Genomic DNA, 27287 nt, shown 5'->3' on the forward strand with positions numbered 1-27287 from the left:
TGATTGTGGATTTCCTCTCGGCGCTGTCAGCAAAAGCCGGGGGGCCAGGCTGCGAACGCGGCTCCTGGGGCTGCCCCCGTGCTCCTTGGGGGGGGAAAAAAAAAAAAAAACAGCGGGGATCCGAGGCCGGGGTGTTTGTGCAGGTCGGCAGCGCTCGCCCACGTGCCTGGGTGTTCCTATTGACTCTCGTCGGGTCGCGAGCGCCAGCTCTGCGGGGTCGGGATCTGCCTGGGTTTCCTGCTTGGAGCGGGATCGCGGCGCGGGCGAGGAGGTGGGAGCCGCAAATCTCACCACGGAGCTGCGGCCGCCCCGTCCGAGCTTTTCCCCACCGGCCCGTACGAAACCCTCGCGGAAACGACACCATTTTCCAAAGGAACTGATTAAATCTATTAAGCTATTTACAAGTGGGCTCGATCAGAGCCGCGTTATCTGGGAATACAACAGGAAGGCAACTTCTCTTAAATCTGAAAGGCGCGGGAGATTTCCTGACCTGGGGACAGATTTATAAACCCTTTACACACACAGACGGAGGCCGGCACACAGCGTCTTGCCTTTCATCTGCGCTCCGGAGCCGTGCTCTGGGGCCACGAAGGATTTGGGGCCAGGCGGTGCCGGCCCCGCGGTGCACAGCGGGGTCGGAGAGCCGGGACGAGGCAGGACAGCGGGTGCCAAGCCCTCCATCCTGCTCCCAACAGCTCTCCCGGGAGCATTTTGCAGAGGGGAGTTGCTGCAGAGGTCGAGTGCCCTCTTCCCTTTTATTTTTCCCATTGGGTTTTCTGCAGCTCCCGGTGCCCAGGACAGCCACAGAGCCGAGGCGCTGCTCCTCTCTCCAGCCTTGGATGGAGGCAGAGCCCAGCCAAACTCTCCATCTTCCTAGAAAACCAAGGGGAGAAAAGCCCTAATATCCTTTTTTTTTTTTTTTTTTGAGGCTTCATCCGTTTTTTTTTGAGGCTTCCTCCTTTTTTTTTGAGGCTTCCCTTTAGCAGGAGTCGAAGTGCGTGAAACCGAGTTGCAAGTGTTTATTTTGAATATATTACACCACTCAGCGTTATTTTTAAACTCTTGGGATGCGCAGGGCCCGGGGACAGTTATTCTTATAAAAATACCACCTCTGCTCTCGAGGCCCTGGAGGCCAGGAGATTTTTCGGAGCAGCGCTACGAATTATCCCTCGAGGGAGAAGAAAAGGAACGGACTCCTCTTGAGCCCGTTTCCACGGCCGTGCCTCCATCCCGCGCCGGGCGTCCAAGGGGCGTTTGGCAGGATGGGAGGAAAGGACAGGGCTGGGGGGAGGACACGGAGCCCGGGGAGACCCGTGGCCACCTCCTGCCTCCGCCGTAGAGGCCCGGAGGCTCTGGGAGCGAGCAGCTCACCTGGATTTCCTGGTCCTGGCTGCTCCCCTCGCATCGTGGGGGCAGCGTCGCCTGGTTTCCCCCAGGTATTGCAGGGACAAAGTCACGCCGTGTTTCGGAAACCCCACTGTGGGCTCACGGGGCAAAGTTCTGCAAAATCCTTCCCATTCGCATCTTCTCCCCTGCTGCAAGGAGACAGGGCCTTCCTAGAGGCCCCCACGCCACATTTTGGGCGCAAACAATACTAAATATATGTATTTTTCCCCCTTTCTCCTCCAGCACCTGGCATTCTGATTGCATTAGTAAGATGGGTTTCATTCTGCACCCTACTTAAAATGCTGGTTAAACCTGTCCTGTAGGAAGCCCGGCGTTACATAAAGGCAGCCGGGGCCATGTGAAAATGCCACCTTTCTAATTGCGACCGTATCAGGGTAATTAGCAGCAGGCTGGAAAGCTCACCTTTACTTTTTCTGCTTACCTTCCCGGTTCTGGCACAGCGCTTACCTGTATCTGGGGCACGGGAAGGAGCAGAGCTCTCGCAGGGCTTTGAGAGCAGGGAAATTACGGCTGAAAGCCACGAGCTAAAATAGAGCGAGCAGACAAAGGGTGGAAGAAAGCTTTGTTCTCCCCATTTCACGGATGGGGAACGGTTGGCTGCAACTCCCGTGGGGTCACACGGAAAACCCGCGCCCGAGCGCGGCTTTTGCAAGCCCGTCCCCGCTCTTTACAAATTCTCCCCTTTTCCCCAAGTGACCCCCTCGCCTTGGAGAGATTAAAACGCGGGACAAAGCACAAATCCTAAATTAGCTCCAGATTTACGTGGTCCTTAATTATTGATGGGACTCTCCTCTCCCAAGGGCAGCATCCGGGGTTCCTGCAGGGCTCCCGGCTGCTTTGCCCCAGGGACGGCTCCGGGCATCAGCTCTTTGCTGGGAGGCGAAGCCGGAGCTTTCCCCTCGTCCACCCCACAGCGAAAAACGCAGAGAAAAACGCTCACGGTTTCGGCACACTCACAGGCACAGCGCTGAGTATTTCCGCTCCTGCTATTTTTAAAATTCAGCTTGAGCAGTTAGAAAAGAAATGCGTTTTAGTTGGTGAAAAGGGACCAGCAGAATTTCCTTCTCACGCCGTAAAAATTTATAAAAATGGATTAATTAATTAATGGAAAAAAAAAATCTTCGAGTGACTCAGAAGCAGAATTTAAGTTCTGACTTGCTGAGAAATTGAGTTTCAGTTTGGCATTGGAACAACTTTCCCACTGCAGCAACCACAAAGGTGTTTTTTTTTCCCTTTTCAAACCATATTTACCAGTTCCCCATCACTAAAACATTTGTGTATAGAGGGAATTTTGATTATCCCTGCACGGGACAGGTATGGAGATGCCTCCCTTGCTTATTTTCCAAGTACTTCGTGAGCTCTGATCCCTTCTCGGGGTTCCTCGGCCGACAGCACGGCAAGGGTTGGATTTACAGCAAACCACACGCTGCCAGGGGCAGGGAAGAAAAGAAGCCGGGGGCTGCTCCAGATGCTTGCAATCCCCTCGCCGTTCCAGGACCCACCGCTGCAAGATCTTTTTTAGGACGGGCGCGATGCTATGCAGCCTCTCCAATAGACTTTGTGTGGTTTTCCTCTCTTCTTGCAGCTTCCTTCCTCCTCTCAGTGCTGGCAGGTTTGGAGGTTTCGTGACGTAAATTGTGCCTTTTGAAGGTGGATGCTTTAAGAACTTCAGCCTTGTGTGTTTAAACAGGAGAAAATTGGTTAATTACAAGCGGTGCATTCTGCTAATTTGCTTTGCCAAGAGCTGATTATTTGAAAGAAGTCAGCACCAGAGCTTTTGCTTAAAGGGAAACTCCACGAATTCAACAAGATGCTGAGCTGGAGGGGTCCCCAAGTGCATTTCTTGTATTATTATTATCAATATTTGTGATGTTTATGTATCACAAAGAGGCTGCATCTCATATAGGACCTACCAGCTGAAATTCCTATAGACGTAAGGAGGTTCTGAGCTCTTCATAGTTGCCTTGAAACTTGTACTTAACAGCAGCTCACATCTGGGCCTCGAAATAACCAGTGCACAGCACAAGAGGTGGCAAGTTTTGAAGGGAATTCAGGGAACGGTGCTCAGTACCTGTTGCACACGTCGGGGTTGCCACCCTGTGCGATTTCCCGTCCCTGGCTCTACAGGAGGTGCTACAGAGTCAGACAACAGCAAGATCAAACCAGGCGTTTTTGGAAGCCCAAAAAGCTCGTGCAGACTTTGGTCCGATGCTGGTAACGGGGTATTTTGATGTGGCCTCTGCTTTACAGGACACGCTTTACAGGACACACTTCTGTGCTTGCAGGTAATTGCAAACACAAAGGTTAGCATCTCTATCGCTGCTCACAAAATTGCGCCTGCAAATCATTTAGCTTGGTATGGCATTGCACCAACAATTAATTTCAAGGCTCAAAGCGAAGAATTACACCATACCTGCAAAGAGTGGAAGTAACTCCCAAAAACCCATCACTTTTTTCTATGTCACTGGCAATTACCCAAATTGAATTGGGATTACCCAAATTGAAAACGATTCAGTAGCTATGCTGTGTGCGCGCATCGCCCCTAATTTGGAAGCGAAAGCAGACCGGCGACTTTCATTTTGCTCAGTTTCTGGGTGATTTCACTTGGAGGTACATTAAATCTGTGCTGCAATATGTGGGTACGATGGACAAATATGTAACAAAAGATACCGCTATTCAAAAGTATTATTTTCACAGAACTAAACCAAATAATTTCTTTGTGCTTACATTCTGCTCATTTCACCATCTGAGTAATGCTGGAATTCTTCTGCTTTCTAAAAAGGCCTTCTTGCCAAACCCGAGTTTGGTTAAAACTGGACTCACAACCCACTACAAACAAAAAATAATAATTTATTACTTTGAAATATGTTATTGTGTCTGTCATCCACTTCACAAGCCAGTATCTGGTAAGAAGAGCTTCTTGTTGCATAATACAGAGTTGGCTGATCACTAACATACAAAGAAGTGCAGCTGAATCATTTTTTTTTTCAAATTCTAGTACATCAAAAAATAGTCATTTCCTACAACCCAATTTCTGCACGTGCTATTTCTCTTTGAGCTCGAGGCACATTAAAATAAAATCCCACGTTTCCCAGGAAAAAGCAAAATTCCCACTTATTGTACAAATAGAGAATCTTCTGTTCGTAGCTCGTATTTCAATCTGAACCAGATTTAAATCCTAAATCTACTGTGCTTACCAGTAGGAACACCACACATTTAAAGATTTATTCCTTTTTTTTTGTTGTTGCTGTTCTTGCTGTAACTAACACTGGAATCTGACCAAACACTTTCCATAAGATCCAGCACACAAAAACTCGTGTAAGATTAATACAGCGAACAAGCGAACAAACCCAGCAGTATTTGGCAAAGGAAACCCTATTCCTTTACTAGCACCTTTTCCAGTTAAAATCCCCAGGAGATTGTAAAGTTTAGCCGCATAACAGTTAAAAAAAACATTATGGGAAACATTCAGGGCTTCTACTGACTAGTAAAAATCTAGGAAGCGGTAAGCAAGAAACTAGGAGAGCTGCTTTAAAACTTAGGACGCTTCATAATGTAATGTGAAAATTATTTTGCTGCCTTCTCCCATTGAGAAGTTTTTTTTTTTTTATGTTGAGCGCAAAGTTTGCTTGCAACCAGAGCAAGCTCATGGTATTTAAGTGATCTGTCGCTTAAGGAAGGCAGGGAACAAGCCCAGCCCCAGCAGCATCACAATGGCAAATATTTGCAAAGAGCTGGAAAGCAAATGCTCTAAGGGTTAAAAACTACTAGCGAAAACAACGCCAGTGGGAAGCACAGAGAAAGGCATCTTGTTCTCCCTTACCATATTGTAAAAGTACAGCAGTTTTGCTGCAACGAACGGGTGGGGTGTGTCCTCAGGGCAAGAAAGCCCTTAAGACAGATCTTAAGATATCCTGGCATTGCAAACCAAGGCACCTTAAGAAGCGAGAAGTCCAGCTGAGCTGCAACTGAGACATCTGAAGCCGTGTGGGCTGCGTATTGTAGGCTACACTTCTCCTGCTGGACAATAAAGGCAGCTTAAGGAATCTTTTCGTATTACATCTGCATCTTGACAATGTTTTTCAAGCCATGTTCAGCGACTCAGCTGGGCTCAACCACAAACGTACCCATTTATCCAGCAGAGCAGGCCAATGGGATGGTTTAGATTTACTCTGATGAAACGCAGGCAGGCCCTAAAACAAACGAAGAGCTAACGAATTTAAATCCTGGTTGGCTACCCTGGATGATGCCATGATAACTGGCTGGCTTTCAGGGCTGCGCTGTCAATTTGTTGTGGCCAAGGCAATATCAGGACCAGACACGAGAACAGTGAATGCTTCTTCCCATTTCACCACTTCGCTTCCAAGCTCACCCACGTCCTCCGACAGCTTTTTGCTGAGGGAGCTTAAGGTGCCAAAATCCAGCCTGAATGTTTAACCTCTCCTCCACAATGGCTTGCGGCAGTGCTGAGTCCCAGCGTTACTTATTTCCAGGTTTGCAGTGAGAAACAGCCTCCGATTTGGTTACAAATTGCAAGGTTTCTATGTGTCAATGGCAATACTGATGCAGAGGAGTAGCTATGCTTTTAAAATCTATTTGGTCTCCCAATTTCACAGAAAACTTTGCTTATCCAAGACAGCTTTTGAATGCCAGGTGCATCACCAAAGGTACCACGAATGCTGCCTGGGAACCAAAGATTTAGATTACGGCTAAGAAAGGCAAGCTCCTATACCTGTTGCAAAGTTACAGTTACTTGACCATAGTTAACTACTGGCCAGGGAACACAGGGAGTTACTTTATTTCCTTCTTTAGTTGTGACAATCGGGGGTAATCTTTTAATTAAAGACTAAGCATTTTGGGAAAAAACAATGTTCATTTTTATACGTAAACGGCGATCAATGAAAAAATTACACGCGACTTCGCAAAAATCAATGAAAAGAAATACATACAGCTTTGCAACCCCCCTCCTGTTTCCAGAAGTAGAGCTATCACAAGTGAAAACAATGGTGGCTTTAATAATAAAGGCAGCAATAGGATGACTTTTTTTTCTGTTTTCATCTCCCTGGATTGAGAAAACACAGTCAGTGTGAACCAGCACACAGCAATTTACTGGTTTTCACAGTCCTAACCACAGTGGTTAAAACCAGCCCGGATTTTGCTTGCTGTTATCTGTTGTGAATGGAGTCACACCAGGGTGAACGCGGGCTGAAGGTGTAGGCTCTGCTGTGTTAAAACACAGCTCTTGCACAGCCCCTAAGGTGAACCTCGGTTCTGCCACAACGGGAGGGCAAAGCATAGCTGTTGTTTTCTTTTTAATCAAGTCTTGCTTTGTAGACGTGCAAGCCTTGGCCCTGTAGCTGGATACCTTTTCACCATGGCACTGAAGCTCCTGTTGGCCTGTCACCATGTTCTCAGCCCCCTTGTAAGAGCTGTATTTAAATACAATCTGTGGTTTCAGTTGGATGAGGAGCTCAAGTGTACTCAAGGCTGAATTACCATCTGATGTTTGGCTGGTGTTTATGTAGGCTTCTCATCCAATGTGATAAAGTTCAAACCACCTCAAAGTCCCACCTTGACTCTTAAATGGTTAAATCTACTTGCAGTGCTTCTTTTTCTTTCTCTGCGTTCCTTCAGTACAGTCACCTGTCTCCTCTTTTTGCTTTTTGTGCTTCTTCTTGTGGCGTTTCTTTTGCTTTGTCTCTGAGTCCTCTGTGCAGAGATCTTCCCCATCAGATATTCCCATATAAACTTCTCCATTGCCCATATTTTCATCATTACTAATGCTTTCCTCTTCGTGCTGCTCTTTATGCTTCCTTTTCTTTTTCCCTGAGTGACATTCATTTAAAGAAGCATCCAGTTCATTTCCATTCAAGCTACTTATCTTAGACTTTTTTATTTTTGCTTTCTCACAATGGTCTGGACTCTCTGCCTCATCACTCTTTTGCTTCTTCTTTTTCTTCTTGGCTTTGGTTTCCAATTCTTCTGAAAGCTCCAAGACTTCCTCTGTGGCTGGGCAGCAATTGTCTGACTTTGTTTCTGCTTCTTTCTGGGATCCCTTCAATTTTGCCATGCGCTTGGCGAAATATTCCTGTACAGTGAGACCACTCTTCACTGTATTGGGACTGTCTGCAGGCTCAGATAGCCAGGGGTCTCTCTGCTTCTCCTCCTGAGACTTGGGATCAGTGTCATCCTCCTGCAGCGGAACAAGGAGGAACAGGAGTTGGCAGTCAGAAATAATGGCTTTAAACAAAATTAGTTTTCTGCATATTAACACTAAAAGTATTTTAAAACCATATACTGGTTTAAAAATTAATCGTTAAAGTAAAGACTTCAGCAGAAGTGAGGATGTCCTTAACGCAAAAGATCACATTGGTTTAGGGAGAGGAGGTGGTGGCACGGAAAGCAAAAAGAGAATCAAGTACAGTAACTTAGAGCAGGGATGGGGTAAGACTCTCTGTTGGTTTGAATTTCTGTTTACCTACTCCTGTGCAACTCATGCAGATTATGTGTAATACTATCATACTCGGCGTGTTACACTCACTTTGCAAAGGCACATGCCTCTACAAGATATAAACCAACATGAAAAATAGCACGGTATGATCTATTAGCCTGTGGCAGAAAGGAAATCCCATGCCTGGAATACCTCTACAGCGAAGTGCAACAACTTGGGCTACACGGAGCAATCCAGCATTGATGCATCCCTTCCATCTTATCTGATCTTTAGAAATGTTTGTTTCATAGCTGCTTTACTGTCATTGTGTCCTAGACGTTGTTATTTAAACATGTTCCATTTGATCATATGTTATCAGATGGCAAAAACAACATCACAGGTTAGATCTTACAAGGCTTCTGCATACACAGAATAAATAGCTGCTGAACTCTAGCTGCAGGTGAGTATCTATAAAAAGAGCCAAGTGGCTAGAAAGTAAATGTAAAACAAAAGGCAAACTACACTCATTGAGCTGGATGTTATGTATGGCATGAAGAGAATCGACCCTGAAAAAGCAACAAATGCAACAAGATGAAAAAAAAAATTTGCTAAATTATCTGTGACTTGCAAAATAAACATGCCCAAAGAGCAGCTGAAATTCGGACGTGTTTACATGGATATTGAAGCACTCAAAAATAACCCTTTGTGGCACATCCTTTGGCTTGGCAGAAGTCACAAACGACTTCTGGAAACGTCCCCAATTTTTATTTTCTTTTTTAAAGGCTGGTGTGAACTGCAGGTACCTAAGCACACCCCCTTAGATGGCAAAAGCTGAGCAGGTAGGAATCGTGTAGAGTCCTTACCAACATCTGGCCCACGAGATGCTTCTGAAACAGGAGGTTATCCGCAGCCGCTACGGGCAAACGAGGCGAGTACGCCAGCTACGAGGCTGTTTTTCCATTCATAAACGCACGCAGATAAGAGCACCCACTCTGCCCATGAATCTTGTACGTGGACTGAAGTGACTATAAAACGCAACCAAATCGGAGCAGTAATATTTTACACCCACATCCAATGGCACCAAGTGATAACAGGGTGAAGGCCAGCAGCAAAGTGGGAGATATAAACCCACTTATCTCAAAACTTCATAGTTAGTGCACGACGGTGGAGATAAGTGATCCGGCTCTCTTTAGGGCGTCATTAAAGCTGATGGCTGAAATGGGTTTTATTAGGGTTTGTAGGTAAGGTTTCACAGGTCTGACTCCTTGTACACCAGTAACCTTTACTCACACGAGCAGGAATGCAAAGATTTGGGTCGTTAGCGATGCATCACGAGTGGCGATTTCCTCATCCATCGGCTTTCAAGAGAGCTAGCCCAGTGGAACGAAAGCAACGCTACACTTGAGATGCCAGTGATGTTTGTGGGGGCACTTAGCAAAATTAGGTACTTTTCTTGCAGGAATACCTTTGTGGCCTACCTCGAGTAAGTTTAGGAGGTAACAGAAATTATGTGATTTCTATCAAAGTCTGCAAAGAGATGTTTAACGTGGGGAAAAAGGCACACATACCTACACATAGCTACAGATACGAGTGTACACATGAAAGGGGAGCTGCAGTAGACGTTTGACAAGACACAACCCCCAGAATAAATGGACTGAGCTATGTTTGCAGTCGCTTTCTTATTAAAAAAGACATGCGTCCCAACCGGAGCAAGCGGCACAGGTGCCGATCAAAAAATAGCTGCCCTGCTAAAGCAACGTTAAACAGGTCACTTTCTCTTCCTTCTGCCAGCAGGAGGATTTTGACACCTTGTATTGCAAAATGACAAACAGTCTCCCAGGTTTTCTGCCGCAGATGCCAGCCAGAACGGTTTCCCTCCCCACCCCAATATGTAAAACACACTCGCAACCAGAACACCAATTATCCTCTGGCCAACCAGGAAAGGATTTTCTCATTCCCTTGGTGACTTTGAGTCCTGACAACTTAATTACTGTAATTGAAGGCAAATATTACTTGAACTCTACACATTTCTTTTTATAAAATACATTAGGCATTAAAAAAAAATGTTCCTTTGGTTAAGCTGAGGAGTTCAGAAGGTATGCACGATCCCAGAAAATAAGAACCTTGCTCAGAAACTCCTTTATTGATAAGAATTTTAATAACCACGGGCCACTGAACACAGAACTAACAGGGCATGGAGACAAGCAAGGAGGTGCCAACTCTAGAAAACCTCTCGGTTTAGGAGAAGCTTATGTAAAGCCATAAATCACCTGCGAGGGCTGTTACATGCCAGCAGTGTTCCCCCTCCCGTGATGTACCTAAGTAGCCATGGGAACACCGCTGAACTCTAAACATGTTTTTCTTCTCTAACCTCTCAACAGGAGAGTTGCAGTTTATGCAGTTCCAAAAATAAGACACGCGTACGTAAGTGAGCACCGTGTTTCCGCAACCTCCAAAACGCAATGAATTATACAGGATGAAAGACGAAGAACCATTCCTGCTCCGTTCCTGATGACCAGGTAAAAGGAAAAGAGCAATCCTGCTACAACTGGTGGGAGGCCAGAAGATTGGCCTTTGGAGGAGATGTCTTCATCCTCATCACGAGTTCCACAACTGCAAACGAATTCAGGCTGAGAAGATCAAGTTAAAAGACGACTTGGGAATGCAAGTCTGTAGAGAGTTGGTAGGACGGTCCCAAGCAGGAGAAAAGCACTGCTTAAAGCAGAGTTAAGCGTGGAGTGATTAAGAGGAAACAATAGGAAAATTCAAGGAGAGGCTGGGAAGTGCACAGGAAAAGATGAGGGTCAATTATAGCCAGAAGTCCCCAGTAAACATCATCTGTTTATGCAATTGGCTGAATGTATGGAAAAATAAAGCGCTAAGTACTCACAGGTTAGTTTTTTTTGTTGTTGTTCCTGCACGCTTTCTTCACTTTTACACACAATGGTGATTTAATCATTAAGTCAGCACACTAAACTTATAGAGTGAAATCCTGGTTCCCTTAATTCCTGCAGGATCAGGATTGCATCTCTACGGCACTGTACTCTCAGAGCATCTTTCCCACATAGTTACTTAGTGAAGGAAAAAAATATGGGATTATGGCCTATTATATACAGAAAAAGATTCACATTCAAACATGAAAAATGTTTGGCAACAGCAGAAGCCCAAAGTAGAACAGTATCTAGACACCTCATGAAATAAATGAGTTCAAAACCCAAACTGGAGATTTAAGACCTTAGGCTGAAGAATTAAACTCCAAAAATCAACGAACGCATCCGCACGTTACTCTAGGAGGAAAAGCAAGATGCAACAAATCAGCAGAAATAAAGGGTGCTATACATAAGCAACAGAAGTAGGTTGCAATGTGGATTAATTCAATAAAATTTCCTCCTCTTCACTGCAGGTGTTTCTTTCCTAGCACTTAAAGCTTAAAATAGAGGAATCAAAAAAAAAAAAACCACACTACTATACAGTCTAATAACTGCCACGTATGAACTACAGTTACTTAAGCCGAGTAATTTCACATGCCTTTGCTTCCTCGTTTGCAAATGAGGGTGTACCATTTCACAAGTCATTTTGTTAGCACAAATTGACAAAATGACACAAAAGGAGAAGTACCGAAGAATGGAGTGTAGAGGCAGAATAAAGCTAAACTGCAATTTTAGTAGATTCTCACTTAAATTACAGAAAATAGACTAGATGAAGTAAGGACAGGCTAAACATCTAGCCTGAGCTGCAAGGCAATCACACGACCATCCACGGCTTTAAAATGCAAGCCCACCTTTGCGGAGTTGGAGTGAATTGCAGCGATGAGTTACTTTCTCGTTAAGAATCCGTAACAACACGATTAATATAATCCTGCCCTATTCCTGCTGCTCCACCGGAGAGCAGCACCAGTAGGAGCCCTGTGCAGGATACAAAACTTGACAGGAGGAACTGGGGGCATCCCCGTATCTTTCCAACGCAGGTCTAGAGAGCAGCACAGCAGATTATTACCGAGGAATCACTCTGGAGCTTTGCAGACGTTAAGGATGACAGAGGCTCGCTGTAAGGAGTTGACAACGTAACGTTAGCCATAAGCATAAACATTTGGATTGGGATCAAACGGGCAAGAGAGTGAACAAAGACTTGTAGCATGATGAGTTTAAGCAGGATTAAACTAAATATGTGCAGAAAGAAGGCCACGTACCATCAGTTCTGAAGTCAATTCTGGCATAAGAATGGGCTCTACCATTTTCAGTTCACCTAATTGAGCTCGGTACACTGCAGACAGCATCTTACGAAGAGCTAATGACAACATATTTCTAATATAGAAAGGGCTGCTGCAAAGAGAAAAGGGAGAAATTTCCCAGTCCTTTGATGAAGAAGATGAGAGGCAGCAGGTGTAAACTACTGACATAAAATTTTGCCAGAAGAACAAATCTATCAGTGTCTACATGAAGCCTCAAACACTGGGAGTCTCAACCACTGCAACAAACCTCTGACAACTATCAGGAAAGCATTAGTTGGAGTTGATCCTCGCTTGGAAAAGAAAATGGGGTATCTGTACTCAAGAAGCATCTTACAGCCCCCTAATGCTTAAAAAAAAAAAAAAAGCAATTGATGCAATTTGACTTCCTGGTAATAAAAGATGATTTTAGTGAAAGAGATGAAAAAAAACAAACAAACATAAAATTCAGAAAGAAGAACTGCTAAAAATTCAGGTGCCCTGTCATTTCCTTCTTTTGCTGTCCGTGGTATTGCAGTCACCAGGACACCTCCCACAGCCACACTGAGTTTTAATTGCACTACTTTTTATCTGAGTGCCGAGAGAGAGCGAGGAATCCACCTTCAGGAAACAAAATGGAAATCCCGAATGTCTAACACCTAGACGGGCTGCAGAACACGACAGCACTTTTTCAAAGGACAAATGCCAATTACTACCCAGAAAAACTTTCCCGTTCAACCCCATTAAAATAAACTTGGTGTCAGAATACGCTGAAAAACCCAACTGCAAGATGCAGCTGATTTAACTACTGTACTACACAAACCACCAGCTCTGCCTCTTACCCAGGAAGGACAAGGAGAGAGGCTGGGACGTAACTAACGGAAAAGGGACAAGGAAAAAACCTATAAAAAAAATATCGGTTTTCCCTGGGGAATTACGAGGAACTGTGTTTGCTACACCTGCCTCCATCTGCAGCTACAAAGGAAAGAGCGGGAGGACTGCTTCGCTACAACTAAAAAAGGCAAGGGATTTTATTGCAGTAAATCTCTGCTCCGAATGATTCGGGGTTATTCATAGAATCCTTGATTGGAAGTGACCTCTGGAGGTCCTCATCCAGCCTCCGGCGTGGAGCAGGACTACGGCCAGCACGAGATCAGGTCAGCTGGGTCTTTTCTGGCTGAGTCATGAAAACCTGCAAGGACAGAGGCTCTGCATCCTAGCGAGGACGTATTACTACCATATAACAGCAATAACTTTCTACCCTACAAATCCACAGGTGCTTGGTTTTCAAGTACATTTGCATCATGTCTGCTGACTCCATTTTTTATTTTGGGTTTAAATTCAGCGGAAACGGCATCCAACTTCTCCCAGGCTGCCTTGTAATTCTCCTTTACATTTCTGCCAAAAGCTCATCCCGTATCTCAGCAAGTGGCCGATTTTAGCGTTCCCATTTATTTTTATAATTCACACATTACTGCTGCTGTGAAGTAGAAAGCCGCTATGTCGCTCACTGAATGCAATCCCTAGGCATCCAAAACACCATTTGCTTGTCATACAACAGTCCTGCTGCCGTACGACGCGTTGGATCCCAGCCTGTTCCCATCAATAAACCAGGAGCCGAGCAATAAGCTCCAACACTCGGCCGGGTTTTGCCTTCAGCCTGAAGACAACAGCGTAACAGGAAGCAACAGGGTTGCAAAAAGTGCAAGGGATTAGATTTTGGCCAGAGACTTGATTACAACGATAGCCATGGGGATTCATTGCAGCTGTCATTATCAGGTCCCGGTCAGTCCTACGGCACCAGCACTCACAACACGGGCAGTCACACCACCTGTATTTCCAATGTCAGCTTGGGAACCCTGATACCGTGTTGCACAGAGCACACAAACTTCCTCCTACTGTTCTCACACTTTTCAGGAAAAAAAAGCACGTTTTCGCAAATAAACACAGTGAGTAAAATCCTTGAGCAGAAGGCAGCCCGTAACAGGCTACAGGAGAATGAGAGAAAATGCACGAGAGGTGTGGAAGACTGAAGGCACACAGGGAAAGAGTTAAAAGAAAAAAATCACACCACAGAGCAGAAAAATCCTTTTTATATCTTGAAAGAGAGACACTTAGATATCCTTGTGACATCTCATTTTGCTCTAGCTACACTGCTGAGGCCAGCAAAACCTCTCTTCCTTTCCATTTCCTTGCAAATTACATCTGTGTGTTAGACTGAATGTAAACAAAACTAAAGGAAGAGATTTCCCTTAGGATCTCTCTATTGGCACGGTACAAAGATACAAACAGAGTGACTTCATCTTCCCAGAAGCATCTAAATCAATTCTAACCGTTCTGTTCTCACCTTGAATAACAGAGGAAGTATGGTCCGGCAAAGCGAGCACAGGACTGGGAAGGTCACGTTTCCCAAGTTCTCTTCCCAGCTACAAAACAGAGCTGGTGGGAAACCCTGCAGAAGTTATTCTCCCCACTTATGGCACAAGCTATCAAAAAAAAAAAAAAGGGCAAAACATGCCTTATCAGCTCTACGAAACTTGCAGCAGAGCTACAAGTTTCGTTAAGTGTTTATGAAGTACTTTGAGATCCTTGAGAGAGGCATCCCAGATGTGCAAGGCACTACACAAGTGCTGAAAGTGCTTTTCCACTCACCTGACGGTGTTTTGCAGCTGTGACACTTAACAGGGAACAAACATCACAGTTTTTGTCTCTCCTGCAATATAACCATGTATAAGCAAATCACTAAGAGACTTTCAAATGTAGTATTTTAAAGGAGTGGGCAGCATTACGACCAAATCAGTGTTGGTCTTTTCATCCCGCAGCCACACGCTAAATGCCAATGCCTTCAGATGTCCAGGACAATCATTCCAGTAGTGTAAGCAATATCCAGGTAGCAGCAGAAATAACCAAAGCCTTCTTCATGTGGTTGTTTCACTACTGTCACGTCATTCCCGAGGCAGTGTTCATTAGACCTTTGTAATACGTGGCACAGGCAGCTGCTGTTATTCCTTTCTAATCAGGACTCAAAGACCAGACCCTTCTTGATTATCAGCTTCAGGATTCCCTCCTACTCCACACAGATACAGAAGGATCTGAATAGACCAGAGGAGAAGTAACAAGTGGGCTCAGCCAGCCACACTGCGAATACAAACAAAGGCATTAGCAAGGAGTATGAAGATTTGAAATGCTGAGACAAGTCACTGAGAGATAGGACACCATAAAAACCATTGGAGATACCTAGAGAGAAAGCAGTCCTGGTAGCAGCTCTAAGAGCAAGCAAAATGAGCATCACGGTTTGGCTTCTGGCAAAGGATACTCTGCATTCTGAAATCTGAAGAGAATTCCTACCTATGTAAAACCTTAATTCTATCTCTTTTTTAACAATAAATGTAGAAAGTAACATTTGTGTATAAACAGTCTTTCTACAAGCATTCAAAACAGACACAATTTAAATGGCCAAACCTTCAATCCTTCCATCCTCCCACTAGAAAATGCTTCTCAAAAGGAACACGCGCTCTTAAAACTTTTCCGCTGCTTTGCTTTGAAAGGGTGATACGCTGGACAGCTGATCCACGGATCAAAATCAAGCTTGCTCCATGCAAGGGCACAGATATTTCCTGTTTTTCAGCACAAGCAGTGGCAGAGGAGCTGCTGAGAAATCCCTCCTTGTGTCACTTTTAGTCACTTATTTGTTAAGCGTGCCTTCGTCAGGACCGGGTTCCTTTCCTTGAAGCAGGTGTGAAGAAGTATTTGCAGCACAGGAAAATGAATCAGAACATGGCAATTTCGAGCAGCGCAGACCATAAATACCAGCAAAGATGACAAACAGCAAGAATAAGAGAGCTCAAATCTGACATACAACCCCACGGATGCGCATGCGCCTTTTGCTTCTCTCCCATCTATAATGGTTTGAAGGAAAGAGTTTGTGTGAGGGATGGGTTTTGTCTTTCCAATGAGTATCACTCATGCTGTGTTGCTACAGTTCATATGGATCTTGTTCTTGCTTTCAAGGATTCACACGGTACAGCTCTGCATTCCATCTCCTCTATAAACAAGCTACATTCAATCTCCCTGCAGTCTTCTTTCATAATTTTTGGCATTTTTTCTTCGTTGCTGCCTTTAGTTTTGGTGCTTCCTTGCGGATCGATTCCAATTAGCACCCGTCCTTCACCCCACGCACTAACCCAACTCATCCACAGTGTCCTTCCTAAAGCTGCTCCGTTCTCAGACGCAGACAGAAGTGTTTGACTAACCATACTGCCCGTGTCCTACCTTACCCTCTTTCTATCTGCTAGGTGTAACATCCTGCCCTTGTTCTGTCCATCATTTTACTGGAGGCTCTCCGGGGAAGCAATTAGCCCACATGTGAGCGCTATATAACATAATTAACAAATAATAACCACCGAGAAATGTAGGCCAAAAAAGCAAAGTTATCAGAGCAGCGTTTCTGCAGAGACTTGTATTGTTCTGCACTCGCCTGCAACGTTAGCTTCCAAGTTCCTGGAGGCACGCGTTATACCCCAAGCAGCAGAAAAGCAAAGGTGAAGAGAGTGCTTTAAAGACGACATACGGTGTTCTGAGTTCATTTGGATTTACAGGCTTTGCTATTTTTACCAAATTCGTTAACATTGCCATTAGTAAGTAAGTACACAGCAGACCACCACCAGTAAGTTTCAGAATCAGAAGTGAAAAGCTTGTAATTTGGATCTAAATTGACTTTGGCAACAGGAGTATCAAAGGAAGGAAAGACGGAATGACTGTACCCATGAGCAAGACGCAACACAAACTTCATGTGTGACATCATTTGGGGTGGAAAAAAAAGCTCGAGGAGGCAAGGACAGAACCTTTGCTCTTGGGTGTTCATTCGCACACTCCACAGCAGATAGAAGGGAACGGCAGCAATCGAGGGGAAGCCCTCTTATTTCTCAAAGAAGCAAAGTATTTCCTAGTCCTGAGGCTTCCTACTACAGGACAGGTATTTCAGCCCTTTGCACAGTTGCCAGAAAGTGGAAAGAGCCCTGGGCATCGCCTTCAAGGCTGTCTCTGTCCCCTTGGTACTGAAAAGTAAGTCAGCTATTAGGTGTCAAAGCAACCGAACAAGTGTTTCTTAAATACTTGAAGCAGGCTTCTCCCTTCATGGGGACTCAGGGAGCTAAGGGAGCAAAAAAGAAGGATGGACAAAGGGCAAAAGAGGAGGAAGAATCAGTTCGGAGTGGTTATTTGGAAGAAGAAAGACGGCACTTGAGATGTACGGAGGAGGAACAGCCTTCAGGAAAGAGAAGGGAAAAAGCATGTGAATAACCTCCACACATCTCACCCTTGACTATATCAGCAGTGACCACACTCTGAAATGCTCATTTCAGTTCCAGCAGTAGCCGATCTTTCTTGAAATACCTCATTAAGATGGTCCCTACTGAGCGCAGGCCAGTGAACAGGCAGATTATTTCAGCCACAAAGCAGGTGGAAAACTTGTCACGAAGCAGTTGACGCTCCTTTATGGGTAATCCACGGGGACTGCAAGTGCCAGCACGACTTGCCCAGCCTCGTAGTCTGAGCAAGACAGAGCACGTACGCTGTGACCTGTAACAAAGATGATGGCTTTTCGTGGTCAGTTTGTGAAATCTGCAGTTTTGGGCAGAACTCTGGCTCCATCAACCTACGAAACAACTCACGTTTTAACCTGTGTAAGCAAGCTGTTTAAGGAGAGAACAGCTTAGATCAGCACGTACATTATCTATGTTACCAAAGCCTACTGCAATGCCAAAGAAAATCCTCACTATCCAAGTGAAGAAGACAAGTACTGGGCTTCAAAACTGACAGACAGCCCTAAGACGTTGAGATAATCTGCACCCTCATGGTCACGGTCTTAACTTTTCTGCTGTAGGAGCTCAAAGAGCTCTGATCTTCCAAGCACTAGAGGTGCAAATATTTAGCTGGTTTTTGTTTCACATCTTTATCTGTCCAGGCTGCTCTTGGGTTTACATCACCTTCCTCCTCTGGGATTAGAAAGCCTCACTCTCCACCTTCCAAGCCCTCATCAGACTTCGCTTCCTTTGGCTTGCTTTCCGTGGCTGACCTTCGTGCTTCAGCTCTGCTTTTCCTGCCTGCCTTCAGCTTCTGCACCTTGTGAGCCACAGCCTTCACTTCATTTCACACCCTTCTTTGCTGGTTCTCTTCATCCTCGCCTTCTTTTTTCTTTTGGTGATCCTTACTTCTAGAGTTCACACAGGTCAAAATTATAAAGACACGCGTCTTTCATTATGCTAAGCATTAGCTTCATGGTGCTGCATAAAGATTTAGTGGTAATGTTAAAAATGACAAAGAGAAAATCCCTGTGTCTGTAATTCCAAATAGATTTCCTAGGATTTTCTTATTAACACTTTATGTAATGCCCTAGGGGAAGCAAAGTGCTCTGCGGTTGCCCGGTGAACCACACAAAACACAGAACCTGTGCCTCAAGGGACTTGCAGGTTAAAGCTATGAGTGGGTACAAAACAATACAAATAATTATCAGGTAGGCGATCCCGCAGGGAGCGTGCGTGTTCCAAGCTGGATCGTCTCCTGGCACGGGAGCTCTGAAAAAGGAATGGGAATGGGATGCTTATCACAGCTTAATAGCAAACTGCTCCAGGAATAAGCAGCAAGACGAAGAGGAGATTCAGGAGGAAACATCAAATTAAAGGAGAAATCAATTTGTTTCCAGTGTTTCACTTGTTCCCAATATTCTGCTGTCTAGGAGTAAGAGAAGACGCAAAGGCAAACAGTGCAAGCCCCAGCTGCTGCCTCCAGTCCCTCAGCCACGTCCTAAGAAGCTGCTAAGGAGGATGTGGCATTGGTTGGGGTCTCAAATCCTCAAAGGAAGACTTGGACTAACTCACCTGGATGTCCTAAGAAAGCCCAGAAATCACTGCTTGCTTGATGTTGAGTACTGAAAGGGTGTAGAAGAAGGAGGAAAAAAGACCCCTGCGCTGAGTGGCCTAACATTGAGCAAGAGCAGAAGCTTTAAAAGATTTAATTTTCCCCAATTAGACTCTCTAACAATCCGCCCATAAAAGCTGCTTTCTGCTTTGGATTTACTTCCTTGCAGTCAATCATCCTCCTGCTCTCTCCTTTCATTACGTGAGCCCTCTGCTAATCCCTCCTGCTACCTGCAGAAGCTGGGTGGTCCCCCCCATCCCGAGCAGAGCTCCACCAACAAGTCAGCCAGCCTTGAACCTCAGCGGTGACTCAGCAACGCCAGCTCATTTTCTTTCTTCCCTTCGTTACCCCGTGCTTAATGCCATAAGAAAAGCTGGGAGGTGGAGCCACCGAGGCTTTAAAGCCGTCGTTCCAAGCCCAGACGAAGGTCACGGCTGCCCCGGGATCCAAGCTGCATGGAATACTTGCAGTTAACCCTCAGCGAAGCAGCTTGGCTTCCTGCGGCTTTGCATCTTGTGGCTGGACGACCCCGTATGTAATGAAGTGCAAGTCGTGACCGAAGCCGTTCCTGTGGTTACGACACTCGTAACGGCTTCCCTCCGCGTGGATTCTCTGATGTCTAATAATACAGCCGAGCCCAGCTGGGAAAACAGTTTGCCTTTCCTCTTCACGCAACCATTTATTTTCACAAAGAGTAGGGACGTAATATTTGGAAGGCTGCTGTCTCCAAGGTTTCTCAGGCACATCTCATCTCCTTCACGAGGACATGATTTGTGCTAAAAGGTAGGTGTTGACTTAGCATGCGAGTGGGGCTAAGCGAGAACCAGGAAAACAATAGCGACAGCAAAAACCACCAATGGAGACAGTTTAAAGCAACTGGCTGACGTTGTGCTGAGGCACATGAGAAGTGGTCAGAGTCTATTCTGCCACCCCTGCTGCAGAAATAAGCACCTCTGCAAAGGAGGCAACAATAGACAAACAGAACTGGCGACGGTAAGATGCAGACTGCAACCATTAACACGACCATTTTTGCAGCAATCAACACCTCTCGAAGGAAAAAAAAAATCCACGCGAAGTCATAGGTGGTAAGAAGCCAAGACATCGCTAAAAAGGAGCCACTGTTCAACTATTTTGCTGGATACGAACATCGCAAAGGAACTGACATCCATGTTCCAACCTGTTATCAACCGCAGCGTGTTGAAGGGATTAAAAGCTAACGTCGCAGAGCTATTCCCCTCTTAAAATTCCGTGTCAGGCCAGGGTCTTCCAATTTCTCAGTTTTTATATCCACACAGTTGCAACACCAGACCAACTTACTTTGTTCCTAATGAAAGCGGTGATTCACTTCCTTTCCAGGAGCTACGCCATAAAACGTTGATTAGAGCGCAAACCACCCCCCAAATTTAAAGCTGAGAGAAAGAGAAAACAAAGTGAGGTGTAAAAGAAGATGGGAGTCGAGGGGAAAATCAAAGCAGAGAATTCACCAGGAGGTAGAGACTTTATCAAAGCGATTGGTTCATTAGGCAGCAAATTTGACTGTGCATTAATGCTGTACAGTAGTGGTTTTTGTTAGGGAGTTCTTCAGGGCAGACACCTTTGTCTTTATACTTGTAAAACACCAATTAATATCTCGGGCAGACTACAAACAAATCAACATTAAAACAAAGCAGCGAAACAGAACCATTTGTATATCCTGTTACGCCTGGAGTCACTAGGACAGATTCAAGTCTCCGGAGAGAGACCGTATTCTCTTCTCTTTAATAGTCTCGCCCATATGCTCTGCTCACGTCTACAGTAGTTAAAAAGTACAAACTTTGATTTATATGCTTGCTTCGGTTCAGGAGGAGTTCACCATAGGATGCTGCTCTGGGAATCCTTGTTACACTTCTTGTGTTTGTGTCTGCAAGCTAGCTTTAAACTAGTAAGGGTGTAACTACAGGAGCAGAGCTCTCTGCACGGTGCAAAGCCCCCTCCAGACCCTGTTAAACGTTGCACAAAACAGCCCCACTGGACCTCTGCTTTCCTGACGTGACACTGAGGGTGCCTGCTGTGCATCCTCAGAAGGGATTCGGGCATGTCTGGGAGATTAGAGACCGCTGGAATGGTACTGGAGGGCTATGTACGGAGGAGGGAGCCAGATCTGGCTCAGTCTTGGCCATCTTGTAGGACTAGAAAGGATCCCTGGCACAAACTATCTCCAAAAGCGTGCAAGGAGGTTGTTCTGGAGAGAAATAGCTTGTTCACATCAAAGCTGAGCTTGGGACGGAATTTATGTATGTGGGTGACTGGTCACCAGGACCTAGGAGGGCAAAGGAGGACCAAGTTATATCAGCAAAGCCATATCCCGTAACTCAACCGACGTTAAGACAAAACCAGAGCAAGCTTTCCTTCCAACCTGCCCTACCCAATACGGCATCTTCCCCCACTCTGCACACCACTTTCTAAACTGGAAAAGTCACTTAATATTGCTTCAGCTCCCTAAGATACCTTCAGAGGGAAGGCCAGACAGCAACAATCTGCCGGTTTTGGGCCACGACAGTGGTAAAGATGCCGCACTATGGCTTCAGTCTAAGCCTTCTCCTGATTCACAGCAAGGGCTGGCCACATCGAACTTGTTCTAAGTAGAAAGCTGGTAATTTAGGCTCATGACTGAAAAAAGCTGAAAGCTTGCCAGCCACATCTCTGTCTGGCATGCCAGAAGCTATAAAAACACTAAGTAAGACTAGCAGTAGGAAGGTATGATTTGGGGTTTATGATTTCTGGAGGAACCTTCATGTAAAGGGGAGGAAGAAAACAGCAGACTCATCTCTTATGTTCTACTCCCCATGACAAAGAAATAAAGATCTTAAATAGTATCAACAAAGATGCGGTTTAAGAGTTGGAAATCTTCCTATGTTTAGGCAAACACACAGATTGTGCAGTCGGTGGGGGTTTTCCTAAGACAGGCACTCATTTGTTGGTTTCTTAAACACATCCCTCGCGAATGACACAAGCAGAGCTGATCCCACCTACAGAAAAAGTGATGGGTTTGACGAGTCCTTAAGGTCCCTGACAAAAACTTACCTCCTGTGAAAAGAAACCTAACACACAGAAACCCAGAAGAGAGGAATTAATAATTACACCCTACAAGTGAGTAACGGTTCCAGACCACCACGCATCTTCTCCTTAGAAGATGGTGGCCAACAGCCTGGAAACAACAGGGTAAGATTCAGGGATCTCACGAAAGAGTTAAACGTTCAGGCAGGTAATATCTGCGTTTTGAAAGAATTTGGCCACCGGAGCTACTTCCCTGCAACAGTTACAAGAGGCTGCTGCCAATGTTAACATCAGAAGGCAGATACTGACAGGTTTTTTTTGCCCAGTCAGATGCCGCTACTGACACTCATTTAGACAAGCCAGTACAAACACGCCGAAAAGGACATTTCCTATAGCAACGGCTTCTCAAGTAACTAAGGAATTTACCGACAGTCATGAAATCTCTGGCAGGCGGCTGGAAGACAGTGGGGTTAGCTTCCCAAATGTCCCGGGGCACGGAAAAGCTGATGCGACTCACGTAACAACGGCTCCTACGGCGCTGCTGAAGCCCGGGTAGCTTGCGAGATGAACGACGGCCTCCCTGAGCTCTGCAACACGCAACAGGAGTTAGCGAAACCTGTACCGGTGGCCAAGCGATGTGGAGGAAGGGCGATAAATTACAGCTGCGAGTCAGGCTCCTCGTGAGAGGACGGATATTTCTGCTGAACCAACAGCTACTTGATTTTTTGCTTCGGATTGGAGAGCCAAGGGCAAGTTTCCTTACACAAGGATTATTGACTAGTTAATAAAACTCGAAGCGGAAAAAAAATAGCATCCCTCCTATGGGAAAGCCTCGAAATGCTGTATCAGTGTTGGATTTAAAGAGGACCAAACTGCTGTGGAGGAGGGAAACCTGCACAGAAGTACAAGTAACAAAGATCCAAGCAGAGAAGGTCGGGTACAATCACTGCCCAAATTTCTGGCTTGCATTTTCTGCCCCGGTTTACACCGCACCACCTAAGCGGACGCCGCGTAACTCTGTGCTAGAGCAGAAGGTGAAACTGATTCACAGAGAGGAAGCTGATCTAATTTTGCAAAGTCTAGGGGAAGGGTGAGCTGTGCACAAGGTGCGGTGTGCTCTCCCTTGCACTGGGTGTGGAGATCCCAGACCAGCTTGCGGTTTTGCTGTATGAAGGAAAGGGGATGTGGGTATAAGCCTGGAGCTGAGCTCTCAGAGCAAGCTGCTCCGCTTTTCACATCAGCCTCAGCGCCCCTGAAATCAAAACCGTCAGGATTGGCACCTTTGGTCCATCGCTAGTTCGAAGGCAGAACAAAAAGCGTAGTCTCGACGAATTTAATCTGGTCTCAGATTTGCAGTGCTTCAGAAGACTTTGCAATCAGTTGTGCTTTTGTCTTTAAAGCAGAGCTGGAAATAATACGAATCCTGGAGAGCTGGTATCAATACAAGACAGATAAGTACATGAAAGGTTCCAAGATGATTTTTTAAATACCAGGAGAGAAGGCCTGGACAGGTAGCTGACAGTCTGCTAGAGATGACAGATTAGCCAACTCTGTGGGGTACAATTTGCATCTGATTCATGGGGACTGGAAGAGAACTAGAAAGTTGAGATTTTAATGAGATTAATCATACTACTCTAGGGATCCCATTCATCCTGCCACTGAAGGGTCCTAGAGCCACTTTGTACTATCTGAACTGCATTTAGGAAGTTATCTGGGGTTTGCTGGGACAGAAACATAACTGATTGGAGGGAGGGAAGAGATAAAAGCTTGCTGGTTTTCCCGTCAAGCCAGCCTGTATCAAAGTTGTGTGACCACGAGCTGAGATTAAGGAATGTAGCAAACCTCAAATTCCAGACTGAAGTTGAAAAGCTTTGAGATTTAATGCTCTCACATCTACCAGGAGTGACTGTTAAAAAAAAAATAATCAAAAATCAATCAATCTGGAGGAACCGTTCTGCATCCTGAAACAAAGGGAAAGGGTGAGATCATGCCTATTTCTTCAGCCTTTGTCGGGCCTCAGAGTTAACGCATGAAACAGACGAGGAGACTTGCTCTTAGCAAGGCCTGCCAGCGCCGTAGCAATAAATAAGTGTTCAAATAATAGGGCAGCGCCCTTCGGCTGATGTGGCAGCGTACTGCACTGCTGTCAAATCTGGGCAAACTGCAGGAGTCCCGTGGGTAATTGAAGATCTGGCGCCACGCTTACCTGAAGGTAGACTTCAGAGCACAGCCACCGTGCTGGCTTGCCAGGCAGGCAGTTCGTTAGCAAAGAAATACCGTGCACTTCCAAACGTCTTTCCCACTGTGATCTTCTATGTTGAACTTGGCATCATCACGGAGTACTCGGACTGTTCTGTCAGTGGGGACACCAAGGCCCGGAGAGCAGCGAAGCGGTTTGCCCCCAGTTGGGGAGCATCAATATTTGATGTAGGGACTCCTGTTTTTTTGTTCCTGGGTTTCCAGTCCCAGGCTTTGGCCACCGACATATATTTCCCAGGAAAAAAGCTGCAAGCTGGGACTTCTTGTGCCTAGCTTCATGGAGAAAATTAGGAATGAAACCTAACTACTAAGCCTAACAGAAGGAAGCTGGTCTAAGCAATTCCTAGCTGTGTGAGTGCTTTTCCATGCATCACTTACTCATCTAGTCACAGCGCGGACCCTGACTGAGATCCTGAGATCCACTCATGCCAAAGCTTGGGCAGCCCTGGTGGAAGGTTCTCTTTGCTCCAATTCACATCCCCTTTTACTCGGACCCTTCATTTCTAGGTCAAATAAAGACAATACATAAAAGACAACTTGTGCTGTACATCAACACTCTCTGCCCAAGTAACCCCTTCTTTGAGGACAATTTTTGTCTGACCTCGGTTCCAAATTTGATAGCACAACCCTGGTTTTTGTAACACCGGTAGAATAATCAGTTAAATGCATTTTTACTTATTTCACCTTCTGGTAGAAGTCTAAACAAACAATCAGGAGTCATGCTGAATTTATGCCCTTTGGAAAAAAACACAAAAACACCACAATGTCTACAGAGTTGTCTATTGACCTAGCAGTTATCAGAATATTTTTTTTTTTTTCTGGCACAAAAGCAGCTTTCTAAACAGCCAGTGACCCACTTTCACCTAGCTGGCCTCTGAAGTTGAGAGAAGATTCATACACTCTAGACGTTAGAGGCTCTGTTTGAAGTCACTGCTGTCAGGAGATGGTCAGTTTACGTCTCCTGTCCTAGGACAGGAAAAGGATGCACTCTCAGCTCCATGTGTTGCAGTGAGATAAGCACAAAGATTTCTGTCCTATGCCCTTATCAGCTTTTCCTGCTACTCTCCAGAACAGACACCACCAAGACTGGCAGTAAAAATTAAACTTGCTTAAGTAAAAGGGAAAAAAAAAAAAAAGCCTCAAGTATTTCTCATAATTGCTTGTAATACAAAAGGTTGAAGTTTTGGGAAAAGTTTCACGATAGGATTTTTGGGAGCACGAAAGACTACTTGTAATCTTCTGTATCCTCAATATAAACTGATCTCTTCCTTTGACACACCCCGGATGCCGTACATTTTAAAACATCTCAGCGGTTAAATAGCAGTCTGTATTAAATTAAAGACAGAAATATTCCCCTCGCGAGCAAAACCAATTAGAAGGCAAAAAGATATGCATATGGAAATTATGGTGGCATATTAACATTTTTCTTCCACTGTTTCCTTCGCATTTCATTCCCTCTTCGCTGCTCCTTCCTTCTCTTTACGTTTCTTCTGTCATTCCACCCCAGTTTCTTTGTGCGCAGACGAGACGGGCTCCCAGGACCTCAGTTTATCTCCTATCTCTCCATCGCCTGCCCACATACGGCTTCATTTACGGGTGCCTCAGTCTCCACCCTGTATAAAACTGGAGTTACGCCTTGTTAAAACATTGCCATCCGCAAGTCAGACGGACTCAACAGCACAGCAGCACGTCGATCTAATAAAAGGGACTTTACAAATTTAACCTGTTTTCTTCTAATCTTGCGGAAGATACAACTGAGGTTCCCAAATTCTCTTACTAAATCCTCTTCAGAGACCACCCCGGTGAGCAAGCAGCACTGCCACGATCATACATCCATACATATATATGCATGTTGTATTTTTGACATCTACTGGCACAGTTTGACCATCCATGGACAGGCTCTTATGCTCTTCCCCAGCCCTCAATATAAATCAGTATTGCAATATGACTGCAGGCCATCTATTATTGCCTTTCTGAAGCACCAAAACCCAATCCAGCCTTGTTCACAGTAAGGAAATAAAGCCAGGAGGAGCATGGTCATTAAATAAGTTTAAACAATTTCTTCCAGGACAAGGTATTTTGGGTCAATTTTAAAAGGACAGTCCAGTCTCGTTTTGAAAAGCACACAAGATCTTCAGACATAGCAACTTTCCGGGTGACTACAGACCTACCTACCGACACAGAAAACCATCTTAAGATACAAAATGAACACCATCCACTGAAGCTACAATCCATGTTCTGCTTCTCTAGTGTAAGCAGGACCTTCCTGTTAGGTAAACAAAAAAGCTCCTAAAATTCTGATTTAAAATTAAGATGCTCCTCATACATTTTACTCTTACACCTGACTTAATTTCCTCATTTAAGAGGACATGAGAAGAGTATTTCCCTACATCCACGGGTTGGGTTACTTTTATTGCTATTGAGTAAAATTTTCAACAGGATGATGTAGATATATTAGCGTTTCTCTCTGTCACTCTGCCATTTCTTTTTAAAATCTTCTATAATAATAAAAAAACTTACTTGCTCTAATCCCCTGTAATAACATGAAAATATGGAAGTCTGTACATAAAATCAAAATAACTGTTTTGTTAAAAGTTTTAGCGGGAAGAAAATCTTGCTGGATTTTTTTTTAATGCGTTCTAAGCACCTTCATTGCTTTAGTTCACCTCAAGAAGGAGCAAGGGGATGTTCAGAGGAGGAACACGTCCCTGCAATCAAATGTTAAAAACTGTTAAAAACTTCATGAGCAAGGCATCTCACATGCAGACTTTTGCCCACAGACATGCAAGTTCAGAGGCTGAAATGATCACTGGGTGAGACAAGAACTACAGTTAACAGCACCAAAAATGTCAAATATTTCTTGAAAACCCAACTGGAATGAAACGATGATTTTAAGACCCTAATTACACGAAACAGACAGCAGCATTATGTACAGCGCTCTGGATAACCCAGCGTGTGTATGTGCATGCGTCCGGGTGTGTTTATCCCTAGATATCAGACAGAACAGGAAAGGAAGAGCTGAAACACTTG

At 45.0% G+C, this 27287-nt stretch overlaps 1 protein-coding gene across 3 annotated transcripts in view; it reads right to left on the reverse strand.

The window, feature by feature from the left end:
* Nucleotides 1-4237: 4237 nt before the first annotated feature.
* Nucleotides 4238-27287, reverse strand: part of PINX1 (PIN2 (TERF1) interacting telomerase inhibitor 1) — a 60126-nt gene continuing 37076 nt past the window's right edge. For all 3 annotated transcript variants that reach the window (XM_083831275.1, XM_083831276.1, XM_083831277.1), the window contains exon 7: nucleotides 4238-7600. In XM_083831275.1, coding sequence (XP_083687401.1) covers nucleotides 7001-7600 — 600 coding nt within the window. In that variant the 3' untranslated portion in view covers nucleotides 4238-7000. The remainder of the gene's footprint in view (nucleotides 7601-27287) is intronic.

The sequence above is a fragment of the Anser anser genome, assembly GCF_964211835.1.
Source record: "Anser anser genome assembly, chromosome: 3".
In the NCBI taxonomy this organism is placed as follows: Eukaryota; Metazoa; Chordata; class Aves; order Anseriformes; family Anatidae; genus Anser; species Anser anser.